At 43.8% G+C, this 10,869-nt stretch overlaps 1 protein-coding gene across 1 annotated transcript in view; it reads left to right on the top strand.

Annotated features, from left to right (window-relative positions):
* Positions 1-530: 530 nt before the first annotated feature.
* The window catches only part of CIMAP1B (ciliary microtubule associated protein 1B), a 17,079-nt gene continuing 6,740 nt past the window's right edge, over positions 531-10,869 (top strand). The window contains exons 1-3 of the mRNA XM_083183205.1: positions 531-690; positions 7,532-7,650; positions 10,644-10,847. Coding sequence (XP_083039331.1) covers positions 7,542-7,650; positions 10,644-10,847 — 313 coding nt within the window. The 5' untranslated portion in view covers positions 531-690; positions 7,532-7,541. The remainder of the gene's footprint in view (positions 691-7,531; positions 7,651-10,643; positions 10,848-10,869) is intronic.

Below are 10,869 nucleotides of genomic sequence, written 5' to 3'. Positions count from 1 at the left end.
TTTGACCAACGCTGTTTAACCCTTGCAGGACACCAGCTACTTATTCAAAATGATGACATATGGGACCTATGCCCACTTTACTGCCCTATTTCTGCCCAAATCCTTGTTGGTCAAAAGAATTGGCAAGTGGGTCATATGTAAGTGACCCCCCTGTGCGGGTTTCCAGTGTAATATTTTTTGACCAACGCTGTTTAACCCTTGCAGGACACCAGCTACTTATTCAAAATGATATCTGGGACCCATGCCCATTTTTGTGCCCATTTTCTGCCCAAATCATTGTTGGTCAAAAGAGATTGCAAGTGGGTCATATGTACGTGACCCCCCTGTGTTGATTTCTGCAGTGAAATTTGTGGTCCATGATTCATTAACCCTTGTAAAAGTGATTGTTCTGAATAAGAAGCTGGAGCTCGAATAAGAAGCTGGAGCTCGAATAAGAAGCTGGCCGAATAAGAAGCCAACTTCAGCCTCGTAGCGCCCCACTAGTCTGATTTGATGGCATAGCTGTCTCCAGAGCAGCCACAGGGCCTGCGGCGCCCGTGCAGTGCCAGGAGGAGAGCGCGGCGTCGTGTCCATAGCAGCAGTTGCTAAGTCACCGCTAACTAGGAAACGGCAAACAGCTAAATCACAGGCGAGACTGGTGACCCGGGCAGTGTACCAGCCGGGAGCAGAGGACGACGCAGCTGGGAGAAGGTGAGACTGAGGCGCACAGCAGTAACTCGCACATCACACTGACACTGCCCTATGCTGAGCTCGGAATGTTGCCTGGCTGGCGCACATATAATACCCGTCGGCCGGGTACATGCTGGGACATGTAGTTCTACCCATACATATAAATGACAGATCATGTGCCATGATTCATGGCACAGGGGACTTGGAGGAAAAGCGAGGCTGATAGCATGGTTACAACATGTTGGTGTCTGGATTATCTGGTTCTTCTGAGACAGACTGGATGGATGTGATTTTGGATTGGGTGAAAGCTGGAACGGTCCGGTCTCCGGAATGCCGGACAGTCTCCCTGTAGAGAGCTGTGCCGGTCTGTACACAGCAAATGGTGCAGGGAGATGTCAAAGACCCCTCCTAACCTGCACTCGGCCAGGGTGAATGGGAGCAGGCATGGCAGGGATTGTCTTGACCAGGACTTAAAGTGACCCTGGAGAGGTGTGGAAAGTTGGGAACTCATTACAGGTTGAGTATCCCGTATCCAAAATGCTCGGGACCAGGAGAATTTTGGATAACGGATTATTCCGTATTTCGGAATATTTTAATATTTCAATGATGTATTTTGAAGTATCTTGCATTTATGCTGTATAAACACATAATATACACACAAATATATTTTATTACCACATAAAATACACACAAACATATTTTAATTGTTCAAAAAACAAGGTTTCAAAACGTGAAACAAAATGTGTGTACTATCTCAGCACTGAATTTGAATGCCAAGCAATCATTGTCTTGCACATATATAGTGCCAGTTACATATCATGTCCCCAGTGATGCTGTTACAAATGTCCCCAGTGAGTTTTTAGCAAAAAAATATTTTTTTTTCACTTTCTGGAATGTCCGTATTTCGGAATAATTCGGATAACGGATATTCGGATACGGGATACTCGACCTGTACCACCACCCAGGGCCGGCGCCACCACTAGGCAGCTCTAGGCATTTGCCTAGGGCGCCGGCCACTGGAGGGCGGTAGTTGGGAGCCAGGACCCCGCTGGATTGAGGTGAGTAGCTGTCACTCCTCTCCACCGCGTGGCGCCTTACAGCGGCGCATCACGTCAGGTGGCAATCCTACCCAAGCCTCCTCTACCACCCCCTATGTAGCAACCGCATCGCATCATCCCCCCCCCCCCCCGTGCGTCGGCCGCGGGGGGATAATGTGATGGGATGCGGCCGCGGCATGAAGCGAGTGAGCGGCCACGCCTTCTCTCACCCATTGGGCAAAGCCTGGGCCTGTGGAAGGGGTTTCACACCCACCTGCAGACTACTGTACAATGCTTTTTTTTAGGACTATGTAAAAACCGGACCCAGACAAGACCCCAGACTGCCGGACCGAACATCAAAATCTGCAGTCTGGAGCTTATAGTGTCTGGTCCAGGGGGTGTCCCGTCAATACTTGCCTACTTTTGAAAACTAGTTTCAGGGAGATTATAGTTGGTAGAAGAATTTTGCACAGTGCCCCATTGAGAGGGTGTGTCATGCTCAACCCAAAGAGCATGTCTAGTTCCATATATGGAGAGATTGTGAAAAGAGATTGTGAACATGGCACCTAGAAGCGTGGGTGTGTCCTGCATCATCTGAAAGGAATCTTTTAAATGACTTACAGTATATCCAAATGTAGATGAGCCCCAAAGCAGTTAGTGAGAGATACTATACTTGCTGGGAAATGGTGCTGATGATTCAATGTAACTTTATCTATCTCTCATTGCTTATATACCTTATCTGTGTGACTTCCTGCATTTATATAAATTGCCTCTGCGTGACTTTCACATATACTGGACATATACGTACATACCATACTTACATTCTTCATGTGTCTCCCCTCACATATATACATTTTTTGTGTTTCTCAACGGTCACTGGGAAATATACAGATCAGAGCTTAGCTTTACCTGTATGGAACAGGTTTAGCAGCAAAGTATATCATGTGTTCATTTATATTTAAAGCTTTTACAATTCATGTTGTGCATTTAAGAACTATACTGTACATACTGTATGTTATTGTAATAATCAGAATCCAGTTTTTCATCATAGTACAATATACATATATATCGCCCAGTGGTGCAAGCAGAATTTCTTTTTTTTATAGTGGGTGTGGTCATGTGGCATGAGGTGTGTGGATACACAAAACTAGTGGGTGTGGCTACATGAAAATAGGGGCGTGGCCACATGCTACACACCACAATGCCCCTTACACATTATGCCACACACCGTAATACCCCTTTCACATTATCCCACACACCATAATGCCCATTACACATTATGCTGCATACTGTAATACTCTGTACACAATATGCCAAACACCATAATGCCCAAACATTATGCCACACTTCGTAATGCCCATTACACATTATGTTGCACACCGGAATGAGTATTACAAAATATGACACACACACACACACACACACCGTAATGCCTATTACACATTATTGCAAACTGTAATGCCCATAACATATTATGCCACACACCTAATGCACATTATGCATTATGATACACACCTTAATGCTTGTAACACATTATGCCATACACGTAATGCCCATTACACATTATGCCACACACCATAATGCCACTGACACCATTTTATGTTCCATACATAACAATGTCCCTTACACATTATGCAACACATTAAGGTTCCTCTGTTGACCTCCCCTGACGCCACCATCACTGCTCCTTTAACCTGCTTTAATGTGGGGTACACACCACGACGACCCGCTCACGATGCATATTGTGAGTGGGTCGTCAGTGTTTCTTCAGACCCGCTCACGATGATGCGGGGGGGCACGACCCGCTCACGATGTGCACCGTGAGCGGGTCCGATCCGATGGCGACCCGGCAGTATGGTCGTTATTCAGATCCTACCTGCAGCAGGTAAGATCTGAATAACGACCGACCGACCCGCGGGACCGCGCATCAGATCGGTATCGGTCCACACCAGGACAGAAAAGGGCCAAATCACCACACAATCTACATCCAATTGGTCGGAATTGGATCTAGATTGAGGGGATCGGGCCCTAGTCGTCCTGGTGTGTACCAGGCATAAGTCTACTCCCTAGCACCGCTCCTACCTTTCATACTTCTGGCCTGCTCCTTGTGTGGATACAGTACATTATAATGTGAAAGTGTTTTATTAATGCATAGTTGTGGTACGGTGACGTGCGGTGGGGTGAGGCAGGTGAGACAGAGCCTTTCCTGTCATACTGATGTATATGATGGAGTTTGAGTTTATAATGCATGTCAAAAATAAATCTTATTCTTATTATTTGAATCATTTTGATAGTCAAGACTCACATATGGCTACCTTTTTTTCTGCATAACTCTTATTAAAACTCAGCAAATCTCCAACAGTGTATACAGCTGCACCTGTACATAATGCCCACATGTACCCCATGGCTCATAAATTGTGTGAAAATCTAGCTCTGGCACTTGCCAGGGACTCCTCAGTCATTTACATCACCGCACGTACCTGTGGTAAAACTTGCACCTTTTATGATGGTTAAAGTGTGTATATGTTCAGGCTGCACTATATACTCCAATAGTGACATAGGTTAAATTAATATTCACCATTCTCCCTTTACCCATGCATTGTTACACAACATTCAATAGAATACCCAGTATAGAATTCTACAAGACATATACTGTATTTATTTTTATTTATTTATTTATTTACAGTTTCTTATATAGCGCAGCAGATTCCGTTGTGCTTTACAATTGTAGACAGTGATAAAACAAACTGGGTAACAATAGACAGACTTGGAGGTAGGAGGGCCCTGCTGCAAGCTTACAGTCTATAGGGATATAGGAGGGAAACACAAGGACAGGCATCAGTAATAGCATAGCAGTCCCACCAAGTCCAGAAGGGAAGCTATATAATACATAAGTGCTTCAGAGGGTTATGCGTGTAGAACTTAAATATGATAGGCTTGCCTGAAGAGGTGAGTTTTCAGGGAACACTTAAAAGTTTGGAGGCTAGTGGAGAGTCTTACTGTGCGTGGAAGGGCATTCCATAGGATGGGAGCAGCCCGATGAAAGTCCTGTAAAAGTGAATGGGATCTAGTGATCTGTGCAAAAGAGAGATGCAGAACCTGTATATAATATACTATACTCTACATGTATACAATATAATATACTGTACTGTACATGTATATTGTAGTTATGGACTGAAGAACTGTGTGCAATTGCTGCTCCAGATCTGTTACGCAAATTAAGAATATTAATATAATAAGTATATAAGAAGCAGTTATTGATAAAAAGTACTTGTCTGCATGAGGCACAATATATAATTGGCAAAGGTCTGAAAACTAAGTATGAACAGTAAAAGCAAAAAAAAAAATAACAAAAACCTTAGGTGGGAAATATCACAACCTTGAGAAAACATAAGATTTAAACAACTGTATAGCCTTATGTTTCTTTATAGCTGTAAGCATAACTATATATATATATGCTAAGCTCATAGAGAAGTAATACATACTTGCTACACTGCAAGTCCCAGAATGCATTTGTGCTGATGTCTGGTGCTTGTGTGATGTTATTCTCTCTTTGTGTTGTGTGGTGTTGCTATGCATCTATTAACTTCTCAGACTGAATGTGGTGAATGGTTTGTTTAGTAACAACCTCACAGATTTCCTAGTAACCTGGAACACATTGATTTGGTGAATATATTATCATATAAAGACACTGGGCTTCTATCCTGCTATGCATATTTGCAGACTTTTACTTGGACTGCAGGGTACATCACACTTAGGGGTTTATTCTAGTTCATTCTTTCTGACAAAATCCTTCTTAGATGGACAAAACCATGTGCACTGCAGGGGGGCAGATGTAACGTGCATAGATAATTAGATTTGGGTGAGTTTTTTTGTTTCTGTGCAGGGAAAATACTGACTGCATGATTTTACACTGCAATATAGATCTCACTTTGAAGAAAAACCCCACCCAAATCTAATTCTCTCTGCACAAGTTACATCTGCCCCACCCGCAGTGCACATGGTTTTGTCCATCTAAGAAGGATTTTGTCAGAAAGAATGAAATAGAATAACCCCCTTAGAGCCTGATTCTGGTTCAATTTCAAAGTAAATTCTCTCTCATTAACAAAACCATGTGCACTGCAGTTGGGGCAGATGTAACATGTGCAGAGAGAGTTAGATTTGGGTGTTATTTTGATTCTGTGCAGAGTAAATACGGCTTTTTTTTTACACTGCAATATAGATCTCAATTTGAAGAACAAATCCCACCCAAATCTAACTCTCTCTGCACCTAATATCTGTGCATATGGTTTTGTCCATTAGAGAGAGAATTTGCTTTTGCAAGTGAACAAGAATCAGGCCCTTAAGGCCCGTACACGGGGCGATGGTGTACTGATGAGCGGTATAGTTAGCACTAATTGTTCAGCACCCATTGCTGGCTAGACCAGCCAGCACACATAGCGATGTGTGCTGAGCGATCTGTGCTAACTAACATTCTTAATGCACATACTGTATAGGCAATGTGACTAGATTTTGACTACATGTGGTCAAGATCTGAGCAGGCGATGGCGAAACGCGGGACCGCACATCGCCATCGCTCAGGGGCATACACACGACATACACAGATCGCTTACAAACAAGGCTAAGATTGCCCTGTGTGTATGCCCTTTTAGGAGCCAATTTATCAATGAGTTTTAGCTATTTTAAACTTGCTTCATATGATGCATGTTGCTCCAGCCAATCAGCTCCTTACTATCATTTTTGTAAACTCTTGTCAGCTATGAACTGATTGGCTGGAGCTCCATTTATAATATGCAACTAGTTTTCCTTAAAGGTACTTATATGTTAGTTGGGCGCCACTAAGCTATTTGCTTAGTTTTGTGCGTATGCTCGCCACACGCCGGCTCGCTGCGCTCACCACACTGTATGAAATCTACTCCATGCCGACTAGTACAGTGGGGGTATGAGCGTAGCAACTATAGTGGTGCGCCCAACTAACATATAAGTACCAACACTTGTTTCATTGATTGAGATAAAATGATCAATTTACATTTTTGGTAAGTTATAGGGCCTACACACATAGCGATGTCAGCCCATTTTCTGAGTGATATTACTAAATTTAACTACTGTACATTACTCCTAAAATTGGCCCTACATCGCTCTGGATCTAGGGGCCATAGCATAGCGAAGAGCGCCCAAGCACGTCGCTATCGCCCAACGATTAATATCCTGCATGCTGGATATTAATCAGTCAGGGGCCGGGCCAGTGTTCTAACTGGAGAACACTGGCCCTGACAGATCGCTCAGCACACCGCACTGACACATCTCTGTATGCTGAGCGTTCTTGCATAGCTCAGAACGCTCATAAGCATATCGTTACATGTGTAGCGAAAGTTTTATGGTCATTATCTATTTTAATAAAACATCCTGCAAATATTTCACATAAGCAGACATTATATAATAAGACGGACCTGGACAAACCACTCCCTGTTGGGGTGATGGTGTACCTGTTTGGTGGTAAGGCATACCTCATGGTGGTATCAAAACAGAAGGCGATATCAGGAATGACATAATGTAATTGTGCATTGTTTTTTGTGTTTTTATTTATGTATTTTAAGTCAGCACTATATTCCTGTGGGACAGTAAACCAAGAACCAAGAAAAGAAGGAATACAAGCTTTCTATGCATCTATCTTTTTTACCTTTCATCTATTAATTGTTTCATATGTATGCACCTATAAAATAACCCATTACTTACCATATTTATGTGTACATGAAATAAATGCATAATCTCTCCATTTTGTTAGACGTACACAGTGCTTATATATGGTTTCTGCTCATCCGCAGCTAGTGCACCATGGCCACTGAAGTTCAAATCGGAACCTGGAAACCCCACAGACCTCGGGGCCCTATTGCAGCATTGTATAGCAGCCCAGGTCCTAAATATGCCCTACCAGGAAATACAGGTAAATTAGATTATATATATGTATAGATATACATACACACATTTTGCTACAGCACATGTCTGTAGGTCACACTGCACTTGGGCCATTATGGTCTTGCAATGACTGTTGCAGGATGTATCTGCAGAGTGATTGACAGTATCACTCTGCAGTGTCAATAAGACACTGTCTTTTTTTTTCAAGAAAAAACACCATAGGGCTTATTTTTGGGGTAGGGCTTATTTTAATTAACATTGACACCATCCCCAGTCCTGCTTTTACAGACACCATGCCCCAGTCCTGCTTTTACAGACACCATGCCCCTAGTCCTGGTCCTTACCTACAGCTCTTTCCAGTTTTTCAGGCTTTCCGCTAGGGCTTATTTTCAAGGTAGGGCTTATTTTGGACTAGTTTCCAAAAGCAAGGGTAGGGCTTATTTTCGGGGTAGGGCTTATTATCGGGGAAACACAGTATGTAGGAGGGACTATAGCAGGATTCTCCGTTCTCCTGCCCTGCTCGCAGCCTCTCCCCCCATAGGTTACTATGGGGGATGCGATGCTACCCATGTATCAACATCGGATTTGGGAAGAAAATGTGCGCGTATGGGGGTTATATCTGCTTTTATAGGTTTGTAAAGTGTTTGCAGGAAACAAAACAGTTCATGCATTGGCATAACTATCCTAGGCTCCTGGAGGTAAGATCCCTCTCCCCTACCACAAACACAGGGACATAGAGCCTTATTCTAGTTCACTCTTTCTGACAAAATCCTTCTTAGATGGACAAAACCATGTGCACTGCAGGTGGGCAGATGTAAAATGTGCAGAGAGAATTAGATTTGGGCGAGTTATTTTGTTTCTGTGCAGGGTAAATACTGGCTGCTTTATTTTTACACTGCAATATAGATCTCACTTTGAAGTAAAACCCAACCCAAATCATATACTCTCTGCACAAGTTACATCTGCCCCACCTGCAGTGCACATGGTTTTGTCCATCTAAGAAAAGAAAGAGTGAACTAGAATAAGGCCCATAGATACAGAAATATTGTGGATTGGAGGGGACATCGAGACATACATGCTGGGGAAAATTCAGTTGCTAATGCCACCTACTGTCTAATGCAATGGGAGATAGTGGGTGATATTCAATTAATGGTGGAGATTGCGCTCAATATGGTCAGGTTTCACGCTAGTAAGCATGGCTCAAAAAGTACCATATGAGCGCTGAGATGGGGCAATTTTTGCCTTTTTCAGCTCGCCACCCCCATCGCTCCTAACAATTCCACACAAGGGCTCCTGGGGACATGGTAACACACACACACACACAGTGGCCTGGTGACATGGTGACCTGATTGATACTGGTGCCTAGGGAGACATACACAGTTGGGTCTGTGGGGACATAAATACATATTGGGTTAAAGAGGAGACATGAGGGGTCATACAGGCCTGCTCGCTGATTATCAAACGACTGTGCATGTACACATGTGCGTGAACCATCCGCCTGAAGGCAGAAAGCGAAGGCTAGCCTTCGCTAGTTGCTTGCAGGGTGATTTAAACCCTGCAGGAATTTTGGGGCGTTCTGACTGCGTTTTCTGGGTGTCCCAAGAAATTGAAGACGTTCCCCAGCTGTTGGGAGGGACGCTGACATCATCAGCGGCTTCCTTCTCCCCACAGCCTCCATAGTGCTAAGCCCTGGCTCACTCAGCGCTGCGAGCAGGGAAAAATAATTTTGTGGTGAATGATTTTCCTTGTGGGCTCGGCTGCGTGCACAAGGGATGGGGAACCTTTGGCTCTCCATATGTTATTGAACTACACATCCCAGCATGCCCTGCAACAGTTTTAGCATTGCCAAATAGCAAAACTGTAGCAGGGCATGCTGGGATGTGTAGTTCAAAAACAGCTGTAGGGCCAAAGGTTCCCCATCCCTGGCGTACGCATTCATAGCCGTGCACAGGGGCAGGGACCATGTGGGGGGATTGCACTTGGTTGGGTGGCGGCTACCTGTTTGCTTGGCTCCTGGACACCCGCAGCACAGTGAGCAGGTCTGAATTGGGCCCACGGAGACAAACACTTTGAAGTCTGGGGACAACATGGGGACATACACTGTTGCATAGAAGGGCAGCATAGTGACACACAGTGGAGCCTGGTGGGATGACATGGTATCATTCTTTCTTGTGTGACATAGTGATACATTTTTTACCTGGGGGAGGAGATGGTGATACACATACACTGGGAGGGAGGGGCTCAGAGATATACTGTAAACACTAGTTTGAAGGGGGGCATGGAGACATACACTTTGCAGAAAGTAGGACATAGCAAGGAGGAGCTTAGCACAGTGAGCGCAGCATATGGGCAGAAACAGCATTATCAATATAATAATAAAAAAGTTAATAAAACAAATTTAAACAAATGTAAAATATTTGAAGACCTGTAGATTAAAAAAAGTTTTATTTAGAGATTAAACATTTTTTTAAGTGATTCAATTATTTTTATTAGTATAGGTATTATGGGGGCCATAATCTTTGTGCAGTGTACATGGGGAAGACTTGAGTGACAAAAGTCATGAAATATTACTGCTGGTCGCCCCTGTAGGGCAAAAATCATTACAATCAATAATGCTGACCTGCCATGCTTAGGATCCTACACGTCATATTTGATTGACAGCCAACAGAAAGTAGGTGGTGAGAGGTCCCAAAGGGTAAATGGAAACAAAAAAATACAAACTAATAGCAGCTTTAATTGGGGAGTGAGGGGGAATAAATGTATGTTAACGGTTATGTGTGGGAAGCGGGGACAAGCAGATGTCCAGATGGAGAAGGAGCAGAGGGTCAGGAGGTGCAGCATGGGAACACGAGGAACTGCTCCCAAATATACATATTGTTGGTGGTCATCTTAGCACTATTTTGATGCTGGGACCCATATCTTATGTTGCAGCTTCAGTGTTTAGGTGACCTCTTTTCTCATTGAACCTTTCCTCAAATCCTATTTGTTTTAATTTCCAATGGTATCTTTTTCCTCATACAGGTTATGTGCAGCATGACCCACGTACATATCGAGCACCTGCATATAGCTTTGGTAGTCGGCATTTCAAGTTGGTAGAAGACTGTTCCCCAGGACCAGGCTACTTGGTGCCAGCTAACATCACCATTAGAGGCAAAGATGGCACACCGGCATATTCTGTCTATGGAAGACCCAGGGATCTCAACACCTTTAGGACTCCAGGACCAGGTGCAGATGAGGGAAATAGTGC

This window comes from Crinia signifera, chromosome 4, assembly GCF_055691185.1.
Source record: "Crinia signifera chromosome 4, ASM5569118v1, whole genome shotgun sequence".
Lineage (NCBI taxonomy): Eukaryota > Metazoa > Chordata > Amphibia > Anura > Myobatrachidae > Crinia > Crinia signifera.
Note: the sequence above shows the minus strand (reverse complement) of the source record. Positions and strands in the feature narration are given on the sequence as shown.